The 17823-nt window shown below is 67.0% G+C and overlaps 1 protein-coding gene across 11 annotated transcripts; it reads left to right on the top strand.

Moving 5' to 3' along the window:
• Nucleotides 1-90: 90 nt before the first annotated feature.
• On the top strand, nucleotides 91-16564 carry FMNL3 (formin like 3). Of its 11 annotated transcripts, none has more exons than XM_065043714.1 (27): nucleotides 91-333; nucleotides 2475-2558; nucleotides 2639-2719; nucleotides 2801-2874; nucleotides 4140-4223; nucleotides 4628-4780; nucleotides 6512-6620; nucleotides 6703-6779; nucleotides 6856-6949; nucleotides 7695-7769; nucleotides 7850-7960; nucleotides 8037-8186; nucleotides 8263-8364; nucleotides 8434-8680; nucleotides 8856-8924; nucleotides 9181-9305; nucleotides 9382-9584; nucleotides 10937-11171; nucleotides 11536-11604; nucleotides 11741-11821; nucleotides 11918-12047; nucleotides 12130-12290; nucleotides 14065-14166; nucleotides 14251-14340; nucleotides 14425-14536; nucleotides 14633-14730; nucleotides 16083-16564. In XM_065043714.1, the coding sequence occupies exons 1-26, from the start codon at nucleotides 187-189 to the stop codon at nucleotides 14722-14724; spliced, it is 3057 nt and encodes a 1018-aa protein (XP_064899786.1). In that variant the 5' UTR covers nucleotides 91-186; the 3' UTR covers nucleotides 14725-14730; nucleotides 16083-16564. The 11 variants fall into 11 exon arrangements, with proteins under 11 accessions (XP_064899786.1, XP_064899780.1, XP_064899788.1 ...); XM_065043708.1 differs by having other exon boundaries at nucleotides 2639-2874; nucleotides 16083-16114; nucleotides 16193-16564; XM_065043713.1 differs by having other exon boundaries at nucleotides 92-333; nucleotides 2798-2874.
• Nucleotides 16565-17823: the final 1259 nt, after the last annotated feature.

Genomic DNA, 17823 nt, shown 5'->3' with positions numbered 1-17823 from the left:
CGCCGTCCGTCCGCCCTTGGGCGCCCCCTGGCGGCTCCGCCGCGGCACCGCGGGCAGCCCGGCGGGGCGGGGCGGGGCGGGGCCGGGCCGGGCGGGGCCGGGCCGGGCGGGCCCGGGAGGCGGCAGCGGCGGCCGGACGCGACGGGCTTGTGCCTCCTCCGCCGCCCCCCGGTGCCTGGGCCGGGCATGGGGAACGTGGAGAGCGCGGACGGGGAGGCGCTGCCCCGGGGCCCGGGAGCGGCGGCGGGCCCGGGGGGGCCCGGGCTCCTCGCCCCGGGCAAGATGCCGATGCCGGAGCCCTGCGAGCTGGAGGAGCGCTTCGCCCTGGTGCTGGTGAGAGACCGACCCCCGGCCCCGCCCGCCGCGCTCCTCCGGTTCCCGGGGCGCCCCCCGGGACGCTTCCCCCGCGCTTCTTCCCTGCTCCCGCTCCCTCCGGGTCCCGCTGCGCCCTCCCGCTCGCTCCCTCCCCGGACCCCTACGCTGCGACCTCCCGGGCCGGACGCGCCCCGCCGCCGCGTTCCCCCCCCGGCGTCCGGCTACGGGCGGGCGGGGGCCGCGGGGACGGCACCGGCGGCCGGAGGGACCGGGGGCGGACAGGGAGCGCCGCTGCCCGCGGGGATGGGCAGTGGCTGCGGGGCTGGGAGCAGCCCCGGGGGAAGCCCGTCCCGGGACAGCCCCGGGGGGTGACGCGGCTCCCGGTGCCACCGTGGGGGGTCCCGTCGGCCCCGGGACTTTTCGATCGGGGAAAGTCCCCTCGGGGGTGGCACACGGGTCCCCGTGGGTGCAGTGTCCCCGTCGGCACGGGCGCTGTGTGTCCCCACTCCACTGTGACAGCCGGGGCGGTGGCCGCACCGCAGCTCTCACCACGGCTGCGGTGCCACCCGGTTACCGGGACATGGCTCAGCGGTGGCCTCACCCCCCCCATCCCCCGTGATCCTGGCACCATCGGGACCCCCAATGCCGTGGGGGCCACCGCGACCCACCAGCCGCTGGCTTGTCACACAGCGCGGTGTCCCCGTGGCTGGGGTGGTACATCCACGGTGCCAGCGCGGCGCTGGCTTTGTTTTGGGGGGACACCACGGCCAGGTGACACCAGGGACACCACGGCACAGCTGTCCCGGTGGTGGCCGTAGCCAGCGGAAGCCGCGGCCGGGCAGGAAATGCCGAGCGTGGCCCCACGGGGCTTTGGGAGCCCGAACTGGGGGGCACCGGGGGCACTTGCACCCCCGGCGCGGGATTGTGTCCCCAGCGGCGAGTGGCGCCCGTCCGCGGGGCTGTTGACCGTCCCCCGCATCCCACGCGGGGCGGGTGGCGGGGGGGACACATCCTGCTGGGTGACACCAACGCCGGGGTGGGGATTTTGGGGGTGGCGGCACCGGGGTTCCCCCGGTGCCGCCACCCCCAAAATCCCCACCCCGGCGGAGGAAAATATTTCATCATGTGATGGGGCCGGTGGCCCCCAAACGGGCAGGATTTGTCCCCAAGTGTCCCCCAGTCCCAGGGTGCGCTCCAGCCGCGGTCGCCCCCGTTCCCTGGGGGGGCTGAGTCCCGGGGCAGCGGGAGGGGGGTCCCGGTGCGGGGCGGTGGCGGAGGAAATGCCCGGCCAGGAGCGGCCGCGCTCCCGCCACAAAGGCAGGAAGCCGAGCGGCGGGAACGAGGGCGGCTGCGCTTCACAGCCCCCCCAGTGCCCCCCGCCCCTGCCCGGGGGCTCCACGTCCCCCCCACGCTCCTCCATCCCCGGGACTTTGCCATCGTGTCCAAAGAACTGCGGCCCCATGGGGAGGGGGGCAACATCCCCATCGCCGTGGCAATTTTGGTGACACCCCGTCCTGGTGGTGACATCCCTGCTCCCATGGGACTGTCCCCCCCGCTGCGCGCCCCCCCGGGTGCCCGGCCTCGCCCAGGCTCTGCCCCTGTTTCCTGCGGCTCCGTGGGACCGGGATGACCAGGGGAGGGATAATTTTAGCTGCCGCGGGGCGGGTGGAACGTCGGCACCTCCCCGCTGCGGCGATGGCCGTATCCTGCTAAGGGCGCTGCGCCACGGCCGCCTCGCCGGGGCGGCATCGCCCACCAGGGCAGCCTCAAGCCCACAGCCACCCAGCATCCCCAGTTTCCATCCCGGCACCCTGTTGGTGTCCTTGGTGACACCGGTGTCCCAGGCCACGTCTTGCCCCAGTGTTCCCCACGCACCGCCGTGACGATGCCCAGCGCCCCGGCAAGCGCCGCGGTTGGGGAGCGGAGGCTGCGGTTTGCTGTCGAGGAAGCGGGTGCAGACAGGAAGGATGGGTCGGCGCTGGCGAGATTTGGCACGTGGCGATGGTGGCACTGCTGTCCCTGTGTCACATGTGTGGCACCAGTGCCCCAGTGTCCCTCCGGGGGGACCCTGGATGCGCTGTGGGTCTGGGTGCCCCCGCGATGGGGAGTGTCCCAGTGTCCCCATGTCCCCTGGGGTGACAGTCCCACTCTGCCCCCAGAGCTCCATGAACCTGCCCCCCGACAAGGCCCGGCTGCTGCGCCAGTACGACAACGAGAAGAAGTGGGACCTCATCTGCGACCAGGTGTGGGACCGGGGTGTCACGGGGGGGCTGAGTCGGGGGCTGCGCTGCCGTGCGGTGTCACCACCCCCGTGTCCCCCCAGGAGAGGTTCCAGGTGAAGAGCCCCCCCCACACCTACATCCAGAAGCTGCGGAGCTTCCTGGAGCCGGGCGTCACGCGGAAGGTGAGGGGCTGGGGTGCCGGGGGGGCCGGGGGGTGGGGGCCATGGGGGGGCACAGTTCAGCACCCGCTTTGTCCCCAGAAGTTCAGGCGGAGGGTGCAGGAGTCGACCAAGGTCCTGCGCGAGCTGGAGATCAGCCTGAGGACCAACCACATCGGGTGAGCGTGGGGTCCCGGGGGTTTTTTGTGGGGTCCCAGGGGTTGTTTGTGGGGTCCCCGGGGGGTCCCAGGGTCCCGGGGGGGTCACAAGGTCCAGGGGGCGTCCCAGACCAGCCCTGCTGCAGCTGCAGGGGAAGCCGGAGGTGCTGCAGGAACTGTGCCGGTTCCTGCCCCGGCTGTGCCGCGGGCCAGCGCTGCCGGCGAGCGGGTCCCGGGGGCGGATGCCGCGGGCGGATGGGCCGCGGTGACACCCCGCGGCGACACCCTGTGTGAAGCGGCACGGATGGGTCATGCTCAGCTCCTCCCAGCACCGTGGGGCTCAGCACCAGCACCCGCACCGGCGGCTCATCGCTCCGGTGTGATGCACCAGGGCTGGCCAAGGGGACGGGGACGCTACTGGGGACAGTGGGGACGTCACCGTGGGCACCCAGCTCCATGGCCGTGTGCTCGGGGTGGCTCGCACACGTGCCGGGCTGTGCCGTGGCCGCACCGTTCGGCTCTTCCCTGATCGCAGCCTGAAAATAGCAGCGACCGGAGACAGGAAACGGGCTGGGGCGAGGGGCTGGCGCCGGCAGGAAAGGGGCGGCCGTGGCCCCCCCGGCTCCCGCTGCTGCTGGACTCAGCTGCGGGCAGGGGTGCGGGCAGGGGTGCGGGCAGGGGTGCGGGCAGGACGCCCAGGCCGTGGGTGCACCCCCCATGCTCACAGTGCTCCTGGGTGCAGCCCCCCGCACAATCTCCCCGTGTGTGTCCCCGCCATGTGCAGACCCCCCCATGCACGTGCCCATCTCATGCAACCCTGTGCCCCTCTGCCATACACACCCCCCACAATGGGTACCCCCATACACACCCCCCTGTGCACCCCCACATGCACACACACCCCTGTGCCCCCATCCCCATGCGCACACACATCCCTTGCACCCCCTGCACATCTCAGCCAGGCTCCTTGTGCAGCACCTCACACCTGCACCCTCATCCACTCCCAGGGGGCCAGGGCACCCTGACCCCCCACCACAGGGTGCCCAGGGCTGGGGGGGAACAGCCCCAGCACCCAGCACAGCTTCCCGCCCTCCCCACCCTGCAGCTGGCAGATAAAGCTGCACCGGTGCTGGCACCACCGATAGCAGAGGGGCTGCAACCGCCACTGCAGCCCCGCGCTGCCCCTGCCGCCCTCTCCCCATCCCCGCACTAGGTCCCCATGGTGGGGGGATCACGCCGTGGGGGGGTCCCCAGCTCCTGCAGGCCCTGACGGGTGCTGGGTGCTGTAGGTGGGTGCGTGAGTTCCTCAACGACGAGAACAAGGGGCTGGATGTGCTGGTGAACTACTTGTCCTTTGCACAGTGCGCTGTCATGTGAGTGGGGTGCAGGGGGTCCCTGGGGTGCTGGGGGGTCCCTGCGGTGCTGGGTGGTCTCTGGAGTGTGGGAGGTCCCTGGGTGCGGGGGGTCTGTGGGGTTTGGGGAGTCCCTGGGCTGCTGGGGTACTGGGGATGCAGGGGGTCCCGGTGCCCTCTGTGATGGCCGATACCACTCACCCCTTATTGGCAACGGCACATGGGGACGCACCTGATGTGGGGTCCCGAGGGACACGGGATGCTCGGCCCCCTCCTGCCCACCCGGGCCGGGGGTCCCAGGGCCACCCCTCGCTCCCCTCCCTGCGCCGCCGCTGCTGCCTGCTTCAGCGCTTGCCGCGGTGGCTGCGCCGCTCCGTGCCGAAGCCGTGTGCCTCCCCGCCACCCCGCGCGCGTGTCCCACCCAGGTTGGACCTGGAGGGCCTGGAAGGTGGCGAGGACGGCGCGCTGGAGAAGCTGCGCGCCTGGAGCAGGTCCATCGAGGATCTGCAGCACCCCAGCGCCCTGCCCGCCCCCTTCGCCAGCAGCCTGGCCCGCTCTGCCCGCCAGACCGCGCTCCGGTACGTACCCGCCGTGCCAGCGGCCGCAGGGGACGCCGTGCTGCCGTGCACAGCAGCTGCCCCGTTCAGCCGGCTCCGCTGGCCACGGCGCTGCCGCTTGCTGCGTGTTGTGCCGAGCACCATCCAGCTGTGGTGTGTGCCGTGCCAGCGTGCCGTGCACCGCGCAGTCCTGCCTGTGGTGTATGTTGTGCCATTATGCCCTGTGCCATAAGCCATCCCACTTGTGGTGTGTGCCATGCCAAGCACTGTCCTGCCATGGGGTGTGCTGGGCCCTGCACCATCCTGCCATGGTGTGTGCCAGGCCAGGTGTGCCCTGTGCCGCGCACAATCCTGCCCATGGTGTGTGCCAGGCCAGGAGTGCCCCGTGCCACGCACAATCCTGCCCATGGTGTGTGCCAAGCCAGGTGTGCCATGTGCCGTGCCCAATCCTGCCTGTGGTGTATATAGCGCCACTGTGCCCTGTGCCATAAGTCATCCCACTTGCGGTGTGTGGCACGCCAAGCACCATCCTGCCATGGTGTGTGCCATGCCAGGTGTGCCCTGTGCCGCGCACAATCCTGCCCATGGTGTGTGCCAGGCCACGGACCATCCTGCCCTGTGCCATAAACCATGTTGGTTGTGGTGCATGCCATTCCAAGCACCACCCTGCAATGGTGTGTACTGTGCCATGCACCATCCCGCCTGTGGTGTGCTCTGTACCGCGCACCGTCCTGCCCTGTGCTGTGCACCATTGTGTCTGTATCACGCGCCACATCCTGTGTGCCGGCTCTGCCTCCGCTGCGCCGCGAGCACCAGGCTGTGCCTTGCCCACGCTGCGGCTGTGCCTTGGCCATGCCGTGGCCGTGCCATGGCTGTGCCGTGGCTGTGCCTTGCTCACGCTGCGGCTGTGCCGTGGCCATGCCGTGGCCATGCCGTGGCCGTGCCATGGCTGTGCCATGGCTGTGCCTTGCCCACGCTGCGGCTGTGCTGTGGCCATGCTGTGGCCGTGCCATGGCTGTGCCGTGGCTGTGCCGTGGCTGTGCCTTGCCCACGCTGTGGCTGTGCCGTGGCCATGCTGTGGCCGTGCCGTGGCTGTGCCGTGGCTGTGCCGTGGCTGTGCCTTGCCCACGCTGCGGCTGTGCCGTGGCTGTGCCGTGGCCATGCCGTGGCCGTGCCATGGCTGTGCCGTGGCTGTGCCTTGCCCACGCTGCAGCTGTGCCGTGGCCATGCTGTGGCCGTGCCGTGGCTGTGCCGTGGCTGCATCCCGCGCTGCCTCGTGCGCCGTGTCCCCTCCTGCCTGCCGTGCCGCGCCCTGCCCGCCCACAGCAGCTCGGCGCTGCCGGCCCCATCCTGCCCGTCCTGCGCCCGCCGCGGCCGCGCTGCCTCCGCTCGCCCCGCTCTGGCTCTGCCCGTGCCCTGGGGTAACGCGCCCCCTTCTGCTTCCAGGGCCGGGCCCCCCCTCTCTGGCTGCTCTCTCTCTCTCTCCTCCGTGCCCGCCTCGCCGCTCGCCCGCCGGGTAAGTACCGGCTGCCCGTGGCCGGCGCGGCGGCTCTGCTCCGCGTCTCCGCCAGCCTCTGTCCCTCTTGCCCTCCAGCTGCTTCTCTCTGCCTCTGCCCCTCCAAAACCCCCGCTGTCCCCACGCTGTCCCCACCCTGGTCCCCACCTGTGGGTCCGGTTCCCACCCGGGTGAGCGCTGGCAGTGTAGCACCGGCGGTGCGGGGTCCCACTCACCAGCACCGCGTGTCCCCCCAGCTACGGCACGCTGCCGAGCCGCAGGGCGCTGAAGAACTCGCGCCTGGTGAGCCAGAAGGATGACGTCCACCTCTGCATCATGTGTCTCCGGGCCATCATGAACTACCAGGTACCGCTGTCCCATGGTGGGGGGGGGACGCTGCCACCACCGCGCCAGCACCGTTGACACCGTCCCTGCCCCGTCCCCGCAGTATGGCTTCAACCTGGTCATGTCCCACCCCCACGCGGTCAATGAGATTGCCCTGAGCCTCAATAACAAGAACCCCAGGTAAGGGGGGGTCTGGCAGTGGTGGGGGGGTCGCGGTGCCACCGGGGGTGATGGTGCCGGTGCTGCTCTGCCGCAGGACAAAGGCGCTGGTGCTGGAGCTGCTGGCGGCCGTCTGCCTGGTGCGCGGCGGCCACGAGATCATCCTGGCGGCCTTTGACAACTTCAAGGAGGTGCGGGGTGGGGTGGGGACACGGGGGGGACAGGGTCAGGCTGGGATGGGGACACTGGGACATTGGGTGCACAGGATCAGGCTGGGATGGGGACAGTGATGGGACAGGATCAGGTTGGAATGTGGACACTGGGACTCTGGGGGTGACAGGATCAGTCTGGGATGGGGACACTGGGACACTGTGGGGATGGGATCAGGCTGGGATGGGGACACTGGGGGGACAGGGTCAGGCTGGGATGGGGACACTGATGGGACAGGATCAGGTTGGGATGGGGACACTGGGATACTGTGGGGGACAGGGTCAGGCTGGGTTGGGGACACTGATGGGACAGGATCAGGTTGGGATGGGGACACTAGGACACTGGGGGGACAGGATCAGGCTGGGATTGTGACACTTTGGGGACAGGATCAGGCTGGGATTGGGACACTGGGACACTGTGGACACAGGAGCAGGCTGGGATGGGGACACTGGGGGCATGGGATCAAGCTGAGATGGGGACAGGATCAAGCTGGGATTGGGGACACTGCGGGAACAGGATCAGGCTGGGATTGGGGACCAGGACTCAGGAATGGTGGAACTGGGGACACCAGGACCAGACTGGGATAGGGAGGATGAGGTCAGGCTGGGACTGGGGCGTTGGGGACACCAGGAGCAGACTGGGCTGAGGGGACTGGGGACCCAGGGGATCTGGGGACAGTGATGGGGGGACCAGTCCGGATGAACCCTGTGTCCACTGCCCGCCCAGGTCTGCAAGGAGAAGCATCGCTTCGAGCGCCTCATGGACTATTTCCGCAACGAGGACAGCAGCATCGACTTCATGGTGGGACCCCCACTCCACGGCTCAGGGGGGTTCCCCGTGGTGACAGGGGGGCTTCTGGGTGACACCAGCCCTGCCTGCAGGTGGCCTGCATGCAGTTCATCAACATCGTGGTGCACTCCGTGGAGGACATGAACTTCCGCGTCCATCTGCAGTACGAGTTCACCAAGCTGGGGCTGGAGGAGTTCCTGCAGGTCTGGGGGGGTCGTGGGGCTGGGGGGGGGCGCCCCAAGGACCCCCCCCATCCCTGACGCCGCCCCGATGCCACAGAAGTCGAGGCACACGGAGAGCGAGAAGCTGCAGGTGCAGATCCAAGCGTACCTGGACAACGTCTTCGATGTGGGGGGGCTGCTGGAGGACGCCGAGACCAAGAACGTGGCCCTGGAGAAGGTGGAGGAGCTGGAGGAGCATCTGTCCCATGTACGTGAGCAGGGGGGTCCCAGACATCAGCGTGAGGGGTCCCCGAGCTGCTGTCACAGCCGTGTCCCCCCTGCAGCTGACGGAGAAGCTGCTGGACCTGGAGAATGAGAACATGATGCGGGTGGCGGAGCTGGAGAAGCAGCTGCTGCAGCGGGAGAAGGAGCTGGAGGCGGTGAAGGTGCGTGGGGGCCGTGGGGAGCGGGGCAGGGTCCTGTCCCCACCCCCGCCTGACGCTCGCTGTCCCCAGGAGACCTACGAGCACACGAGCCACCAAGTGCACACGCTGCGGCGGATGATCAAGGAGAAGGACGAGGCTTTCCGCCGCCGCTACGGCTCCGAGCCGCCCCCCGTGCCGGGCGCCGAGCCCCCTCCCCAGCCCGAGCCCGAGCCCCCGGAGGAGCCCCCGCGGGTCCCCGTGCTGCCCCCCGTGGAGCCTGCGCCCCCCCCGCCCCCCCCGCCACCCCCCCTGCCACCACCTGCACCCCCGCTCCCAGGTGAGGATCCCCAAAACTGGGACACCCCCGAGCTGGGCTGTCCCCAGAGCTGGGGCATCCCCAGGATGGGGGGGATGGCTCCAAAACTTGGGTGTCCCCAGTGCTGGGCTGCTCCTGAGGCTGGGGGATCCCCAGGATGGCGCTGTCCCAGCATGATCTCACCCTCCCTTCGCAGGCAAGTGCCCCCCAGCCCCCCCGCTGCCTGGGGCTTCGCCCTCCATCGCCCTCACCGTGGGGCTCTCGGGTAGGTGGGCACGGGGACCGTGGGGATGGTGCAGGGACCGTGGGGACAGGGACAGTGCAGGGATGGTGGGGACAGAGGGAGGTTTAAAGGAGCAGGGGGTCAGGGTGCATGGCCAAGGGATGGATGCAGGGACCACAGCAAGGGGATGGAGCGGCACAGGGGACGGTGACAGCATGGGGACCGGGTGGCTCAGGGCGGGCAGAGGCTACGTCCCCCGGCCCTGGCGGAGGCTGAGCTGTGTCCTGCCCGCTGGCAGCCATCCGGATCAAGAAGCCCATCAAGACCAAGTTCCGCCTGCCTGTCTTCAACTGGACGGCGCTGAAGCCCAACCAGATTAGCGGGACGGTGTTCAGCGAGCTGGACGACGAGCGGGTGCTGGAGGTGAGCGCGGGCTTGGCTCGAGCACCGGGATGGTGACACCACTGCCACCCCTGAGCCGCCCACCTCGTCCCATCAGGACCTGGACCTGGAGCGCTTCGAGGAGCTCTTCAAGACGAAGGCGCAGGGTCCTGCCCTTGACCTCGTCTGTGCCAAGAACAAGGCGTCGCAGAAGGCGGCCAGCAAGGTGACGCTGCTGGAGGCCAACCGCGCCAAGAACCTGGCCATCACCCTGCGCAAGGCGGGCCGCAGCGCCGAGGAGATCTGCAGAGCCATCCACACGTATGGGGGTGCTGGGGGGCCCGGCAGGGCTCAAGGGTGCAGGGCTGGTTGGGGTGTGGAGGGTTGAAAAGGGTGCAGGGGGGACAGTAGGATACAGGGGGACTGGTTGGGATGGAGGGTGCCCAGACAGGGTGCAGGAGGCTGGATGGGGCGCAGGGGGACCAGACAGAGTATGAGGTGTCTAGTTGGGGTGGAGGGGGGACAGACAGGGTGCAGGGGGCTGTTTGGGGTGCAGGGTGCCCAGGCAGGGTGCAGGGGCTCTGGTTGGGGTGCAGGGTGCCCAGGCAGGGTGCAGGGGTTCTGGTTGGGGTGCAGGGGCTCTGGTTGGGTTCAGGATGCCCAGGCAGGGTGCAGGGAGCTGGTTTGGTGCAGGGTGCCCAGGCAGGGTGTAAGGGCTCTGGTTGGGGTGCAGGGGCTCTGGTTGGGATGCAGGATGCCCAGGCAGGGTGCAGGGGCTCTGGTTGGGGTGCAGGGGCTCTGGTTGGGGTGCAAGGGCTCTGGTTGGGGTGCAGGGGCTCTGGTTGGGGTGCAGGGTACCCAGGCAGGGTGCAGGGGCTCTGGTTGGGGTGCAGGGGCTCTGGTTGGGATGCAGGATGCCCAGGCAGGGTGCAGGGAGCTGGTTTGGTGCAGGGTACCCAGGCAGGGTGCAGGGGCTCTGGTTGGGTTCAGGATACCCAGGCAGGGTGCAGGGGGCTCTGGTTGGGGTGCAGGGTACCCAGGCAGGGTGCAGGGGCTCTGGTTGGGGTGCAGGGGCTCTGGTTGGGATGCAGGATGCCCAGGCAGGGTGCAGGGAGCTGGTTTGGTGCAGGGTACCCAGGCAGGGTGCAGGGGCTCTGGTTGGGGTGCAGGGGCTCTGGTTGGGTTCAGGATGCCCAGGCAGGGTGCAGGGGCTCTGGTTGGGGTGCAGGGGCTCTGGTTGGGGTGCAAGGGCTCTGGTTGGGGTGCAGGGGCTCTGGTTGGGGTGCAGGGTACCCAGGCAGGGTGCAGGGGCTCTGGTTGGGGTGCAGGGGCTCTGGTTGGGATGCAGGAGCTCTTGTTGGGGTGCAGGGGCTCTGGTTGGGGTGCAGGGTACCCAGGCAGGGTGCAGGGGCTCTGGTTGGGATGCAGGGGCTCTGGTTGGATTCAGGATGCCCAGGCAGGGTGCAGGGGGCTGGTTGGGGTGCAGGGGCTCTGGTTGGGATGCAGGGGCTCTGGTTGGATTCAGGATGCCCAGGCAGGGTGCAGGGGCTCTGGTTGGGGTGCAGGGGCTCTGGTTGGGATGCAGGATGCCCAGGCAGGGTGCAGGGGCTCTGGTTGGGGTGCAGGGGCTCTGGTTGGGGTGCCGGTCCCCAACAGTGCCTGGCGTGGGGTAGGTTCGACCTGGCGACGCTGCCGGTGGACTTCGTGGAGTGCTTGATGCGGTTCCTGCCCACGGAGGCGGAGGCCAAGGCGCTGCGGCAGTACGAGCGGGAGCGCAAGCCGCTGGAGGAGCTGGCGGACGAGGACCGGTTCATGCTGCAGTTCAGCAAGGTGGAGCGGCTGCCGCAGCGCATGGCCATCATGGCCTTCCTGGGGAACTTCGCCGAGAACCTCCAGATGCTGACGCCGGTACGGAGCCGGGGAGGGAGGGGACGCACCAGCGGGGGTGCCTGGGCCCCTCACCCTGGCTGGACCTCCCATTGGGTTCACATCGGAGGGGGTTGAGTAGCAAGCGACAGGATGAGATGAAACAGCCTCAAGTTGCACCAGGGGAAGTTGAGGTTGGAAATTTGGGGTAATTTCTTCCCCAAAGGGCTGTGGGGCATTGAACAGGCTGCCCAGGGCAGTGCTGGAGTCACCATCCCCGGAGGGTTGGACATGGAGATGATGTTCTCAGGACATGGGGCAGCGCCAGGGGTGGGTTATGGTTGGACTCCATGATCCTGAGGGGCTTTTCCCAGCCAAACGCTTCTGTGATTCCATCCCCCTGTAGCAACTCAACGCCATCATCGCGGCCTCAGCCTCCGTCAAGTCATCCCAGAAGCTGAAGCGCATGTTGGAGGTGAGTGCATGGGGGACCAGGGGATGTGGGGACCAGCTGGGGACCAGTAGGGTCCTACGCTCCCTCCCTGCTGGGGGATCCTGTGGGGGTCTCCCCACTCCCTGACCCCCCCATCCCTGCTGCTTTTCCCCCGCAGATCATCTTGGCGCTGGGCAACTACATGAACAGCAGCAAACGCGGCGCTGTCTACGGCTTCAAACTGCAGAGCTTGGACCTGGTGGGCACCCCTGGACCCCCTACCCGGCTATCTGGGACCACGTGGGCCCCGGGGTCCCACCCCACAGCCCTGACACCCCCTCCAATCACCCCACAGCTCCTGGACACCAAGTCGACGGACAGGAAGATGACGCTGCTGCATTTCATCGCGCTCACGGTGCGGGAGAAGTACCCGGAGCTGGCGACCTTCTGGCAGGAGCTGCACTTTGTGGAGAAGGCGGCTGCAGGTGCCTCCCCCATCCCTGCACCCCCAACTCGCCTCTTCCCGCAGGGCCGCGGGTCCCCTGAGCTGTCCCCGTGTCCCCATAGTGTCCCTGGAGAACGTGCTGCTGGACGTGAAGGAGCTGGGCCGCGGGATGGAGCTGCTGCGGCGTGAGTGCGGGCTGCACGAGAGCGGCGTCCTGCGCGCCTTCCTGGCCGCCAGCGAGGGCAAGCTGGAGCGGCTGCAGAAGGACGCACGGACAGCCGAGGTGAGCGCTGCGGGGCGGCCGTGCCTCGCACACGCCTGGGCGTGCACGCCATGCTTTGCACGCTCCTTGTGCACAGCTTGTTTTGCACGCTCCTCTTGCATTCCTCGTCACGCACACCTTGCTTTGCACACTCCTCGTGCACATTTTGCATTGCACAGCTCTTGTCCATGCCTTGCTTTGCACACTCCTCTTTCATTCCTTGTCACGCACACCTTGCTTTGCACACTCCTCGTGCACATTTTGCATTACACAGCTCTTGTCCTTGCCTTGCTTTGCACGCTCCTTGTGCACACCTTGCTTTGCACGCTCCTTGTGCACGTCTTGCTTTGCACGCTCCTTGTGCATGTCTTGCTTTGCACGCTCCTTGTCCATGCCTTGCTTCGCACACTCCTCTTGCACTCCTTATCATGTACACCTTGGTCATGCACACCTTGCCTTGCACACTCCTTGTGCACATTTTGCATTGCACAGCTCTTGTCCATGCCTTGCTTTGCACACTCCCTGTCCATGCCTTGCTTTGCACGCTGCTCGTGCACACTTTGCTTTGCACGCTCCTTGTGCACAGCTTGTTTTGCACGCTCCTCTTGCATTCCTCGTCATGCACACCTTGCTTTGCACACTCCTCGTGCACATTTTGCATTACACAGCTCTTGTCCTTGCCTTGCTTTGCACGCTGCTCGTGCACACCTTGCTTTGCACGCTCCTTGTGCACGTCTTGCTTTGCACGCTCCTTGTGCACGTCTTGCTTTGCACACTCCTTGTGCACACCTTGCTTTGCACGCTCCTTGTCCATGCCTTGCTTCGCACACTCCTCTTGCACTCCTTATCATGTACACCTTGGTCATGCACACCTTGCCTTGCACACTCCTTGTGCACATTTTGCATTGCACAGCTCTTGTCCATGCCTTGCTTTGCACACTCCCTGTCCATGCCTTGCTTTGCACGCTGCTCGTGCACACCTTGCTTTGCACGCTCCTTGTGCACAGCTTGTTTTGCACGCTCCTCTTGCATTCCTCGTCACGCACACCTTGCTTTGCACACTCCTCGTGCACATTTTGCATTGCACAGCTCTTGTCCATGCCTTGCTTTGCACACTCCCTGTCCATGCCTTGCTTTGCACGCTGCTCGTGCACACCTTGCTTTGCACGCTCCTTGTGCACAGCTTGTTTTGCACGCTCCTCTTGCATTCCTCGTCATGCACACCTTGCTTTGCACACTCCTCGTGCACATTTTGCATTGCACGGCTCTTGTCCATGCCTTGCTTTGCACACTCCTTGTGCACACCTTGCTTTGCACGCTCCTTGTCCATGCCTTGCTTCGCACACTCCTCTTGCACTCCTTATCATGTACACCTTGGTCATGCACACCTTGCCTTGCACACTCCTTGTGCACATTTTGCATTGCACAGTCCTTGTCCATGCCTTGCTTTGCACACTCCTTGTGCACATTTTGCATTGCACAGTCCTTGTCCATGCCTTGCTTTGCACACTCCTTGTGCACATTTTGCATTGCACAGTCCTTGTCCATGCCGTGCTTTGCACGCTGCTCATGCACACCTTGCTTTGCACGCTCCTCGTGCACAGCTTGCTTTACACAGCTCTTGTCCATGCCTTGCTTTGCACACTCCTTGTGCATCTCTTGCTTTGTGTGCTCCTCTTGCACACCTTGCCATGCACACCTTGCCTTGCACACCTTGCCTTGCACACTCCTCATGCACGTCTTGCATTGCATGGCTCTTGCCGCCCAGCGGTGACCGCCCCGTCCCCCTCCCCAGGACGCCTACACCGCGGTGGTGCGGTATTTCGGTGAGAGCCCCAAGATGACCCCCCCGTCCGTCTTCTTCCCGGTCTTTGTCCGGTTCATCCGCTGCTACAAGGTGAGATGGGACCGGGAGGGGACAGGTGTGGGGGGGTTGGTGACACTGTGGGACCGGGTCCCACCGCCCCGCTCGCCCCGGCAGGACGCGGAGCAGGAGAACGAGGCGCGGAAGAAGCAGGAGGAGGTGATGCGGGAGAAGCTGCTGGCGCAGGAGGCCAAGAAGCAGGAGAAGGTGAGCGCGGGTGGGCACGCGGGGGGGGGCACGCAGAGGGGACACCCGTGTCCCCAGCCTGGCACCCCCGCGCCTCCCCCGCAGCGCAACAAGTGGCAGCAGCAGGAGCTGATCGCGGAGCTGCGCCGGCGCCAGGCCAAGGACCATCGGCCCGTCTACGAGGGCAAGGACGGCACCATTGAGGACATCATCACCGGTACGGGCCCCGCCGCCCCCCCCGGCCAGGACGCCTGGGTCCCTCCGGCGTGCGGGGGCTGACGTGTCCCTGTCCCCCCGCCCGTGCCCCCCGCAGCGCTGAAGAGCGTCCCCTTCACGGCCCGCACGGCCAAGCGGGGCTCCCGCTTCTTCTGCGACCCGTCCCACCACGACGAGTCCAGCTGTTAGCCCCAGGTACCGCGGCATGCCCGGCCCCGGATCCCCCGGATCCCGTGGATCCCCCTGGGCACCCCTGGATCCCCTGGCCCTGCATGCCCCCTCCTGCACGCCCCCTGCCCCCCGCATGCCGTCACCCTGGGGTGCCCAGAACCCCCCCAGCCCCTCGGTGCGGGAGCCTGGTCCCAATACCAGATCCCAGGACTGGATCTCAGTGCAAGGCTGGGTCCCAACACCAAATCCCAGCACTGGATCTCAGTGCAAGGCTGGGTCCAAGCACAGGATCCCAGGACTGGATCCTAGTGCAAGGCCAGGTCCAAGCACAGGATCTCAGCACTGGATCCCGATGTAAGGCTGGTCCTGGCACAGGATCCCAGTGCAGTACTGGGACCCATCGCAGAGTTCTGGAACAGGATCCCCGCACTGGATCCTGGTGCAGTGTTGGGTCTTGGCCCAAGATCCCAGTGCAGGACAAGGTTTCCAGTACGGGGTCTTTGATGCAGAGCGGGATCCCAGCACAGGGTCCAAGCGCAATACCGGATCCCAGCAGAGGATCCTGGCACCAGATCCCAGTGCAAGGCTGGGTCCCAGTGAGGGTCCTGCAAGACCAAGTTACCAGCAATTGGGGATCTTTGCTGCGGTGTGGGGTCCCAGTGCAATACTGGATCCCAGTGCAGGATTGTGGTGCAATACTGGATCCCAGTGCAGGATTGTGGTGCAATACTGGATCCCAGTGCAGGATCCCAGTGCAACACTGGATCCCGGAGTGGGATCCCAGTGCAATACTGAATGCCAGCACAGGATCCCGGTGCAATACTGGATCCCAGTGCGGGATCCCGGTGCAATACTGGATCCCAGTGAGGGGTCATGGTGCAATACTGGATGCCAGTGCGGGATCCCAGTGCAATACTGGATCCCAGTGCAAGGTCCCAGTGCAGGATCCCGGTGCAATACTGGATCCCAGTGTGGGATCCCAGCACAATACTGGATCCCAGTGCGGGATCCCAGCGCAATACTGGCTCCCGGTGCAAGGTCCCAGTGCAGGATCCCAGCACAATACTGGATCCCAGTGCAGGATCCCAGTGCAATACTGGATTGCAGTACTGGATCCCAGCGTAATACTGAATCCCAGCGCAATACTGGATCCCAGGGTGGGATCCTATCCTGGATCCCAGTGCAGGATCCCAGCGCAATACTGGCTCCCAGGGTGGGATCCTATCCTGGATCCCAGTGCAGGATCCCAGCGCAATACTGGCTCCCAGGGCGGTGCCTGCAGGCCCAGCCCTGCGCTCCCGTGGCCCCGCTGGGGTCACCTGCAGGTCCCCAGGCCAGGGCCCCTGACACTGTCCCTTTGTCCCTCTGTCCCGCAGCGGCAGCCGGACCCGCCTGCAGCTGAGCGAGGGTGAGGACCCAGAACGGCCTGTGCGGGGGGAGCTCGCGCTGCCTCAGTTTCCCCTCCTCACCCCACTCTGCTGTGCAGGTCCTCGGGGGCTCCGTCCCCGCCAGCACCGCGCAGGGACATCCGGTGTCACCGACCTCGCTCGCGTCACCGTCCCCCCCCCGAGCTGGGGGGATCCCGAGGCCAAATCCCGTGGCTGCAGCAGGGGCTGAGCCCTGCGGTGTCCCCTCCCCATAGGGGTCCCCAGGGGGGGTGTCACCACCACAGAGTCCCCGTCCCACTGCGGGGACCCCAACAACCCGGCGCTCGTCACTTTGACCACTGATGTGAACACTAATTACCAAAAACAAAAGGGACCAAAGCCAGAGTGGGGTGGGGGGTGCAGGATGGTGCCCCCCGCCCCCGCCCCTCCCCAGTGACTTTTTGTACATGTGAAATATATGGAGTCTTTTACATGGCCGCTGCCTGTGTTGGGGGACGTGCAGAGGGGACCCAGGCGTCCGGGGAGCCCCCCCATGTCCTGGAGCAGGAGGGGGGGCACATCCACGCGCAGGGAGCAGCCCCTTAAGCCGAGCTTTGCAGCTGCATTAGTAAAGCTGGGGGATTAAGGGGGCACCCGCTTTGTTGAGGGGGGGGAAGCCCCTCCACATCACCACCCCAGTTCACCCCAGTGCTGGCAGCTGGGGGGGCTCGGAGCAGTTTTTGGGGGTGCAGGAGGGGGCAGGGGATTTGGGGGACAGGGGCTGGCCCTGGCTTTGCCCCCACCTTGGTGCTGGGGAGGGATGCGGGAACATCAGGGTCACCCCATCCCCTCCCTTCAGTGTGCTGGGGGGCACAGGAGGTTCAGGGGGGCAGGATGTGACCCCCAGTTCCCCCCCCCCACCCCGGATTAGCCCCAAAACAGGGAATAAAAGTTTCCCCTAATCCCCTTTCAGGGTGGGGGGGGATTACCAGCACTGCCGCACCCAGCGCCACATCCAGCCCCCCCGGCCCCGTTGCCTTTTAATCCGCTGTCCCCAGCGCTGTCCTGCTCCGTCCCCAAGTGCCACTGAAGACGCTGTGGACAAAGATGCTGCTGTCTGTCCATCCATCCGCCTGTCCGTCTGTCTGCCGGGCTCTAGGGTCCCTCTGTCCCCTGGGCGTCCCCCCCGGCCTCGCGGGACGGGCGCCGCTCGCCCTGCGCTGGGGCGGCCGCCAAACCCTCGGCCTGCAGCAGCAGGTGGCAGCCGAGGAAGAAGAGAGCGAAGGTGACGGCGAGGCCGAGCACCAGCACCACGGCGATTTGGGCGGCCACCCCCACATCCCCGCCCCGGGCACCGGCCTGCGCGCTGCCGTTCATCTCCTCTTCCTCCTCCTCCCGGCGCGGAGTGCGGGCGTGCGGGGCGGTGGCACATCGGTGACAGCCGGGGAGGGTTTAAGTGATGTCAGGGACCATCTCAGCCGCCACCACCGCCCCCCTCGCTCTGCGGGTGCCCTGCGGGTGCCCCCCCTGGGCAGGGGAAGCGGCTTTGTCCCTCTTTGCTGCTGGGGAGGGGCACAGCATCCTGCAGGGAGGGGGGATCACCCCGTCCCCTCCCGTGGGGGACTCGGGGGCAGCTGGGGTCACCCCATTGGGGTATCAGGGTCCCATGGCCCATCCTGGCCTGTCCCCACACCCCAGTTCAGCCCTCACACCCCCTTCCCTCCCACCCCGCGGACACTGGCCCCATCAA

The sequence above is a fragment of the Columba livia genome, chromosome 29 (genome assembly GCF_036013475.1).
Source record: "Columba livia isolate bColLiv1 breed racing homer chromosome 29, bColLiv1.pat.W.v2, whole genome shotgun sequence".
In the NCBI taxonomy this organism is placed as follows: Eukaryota; Metazoa; Chordata; class Aves; order Columbiformes; family Columbidae; genus Columba; species Columba livia.
Note: the sequence above shows the minus strand (reverse complement) of the source record. Positions and strands in the feature narration are given on the sequence as shown.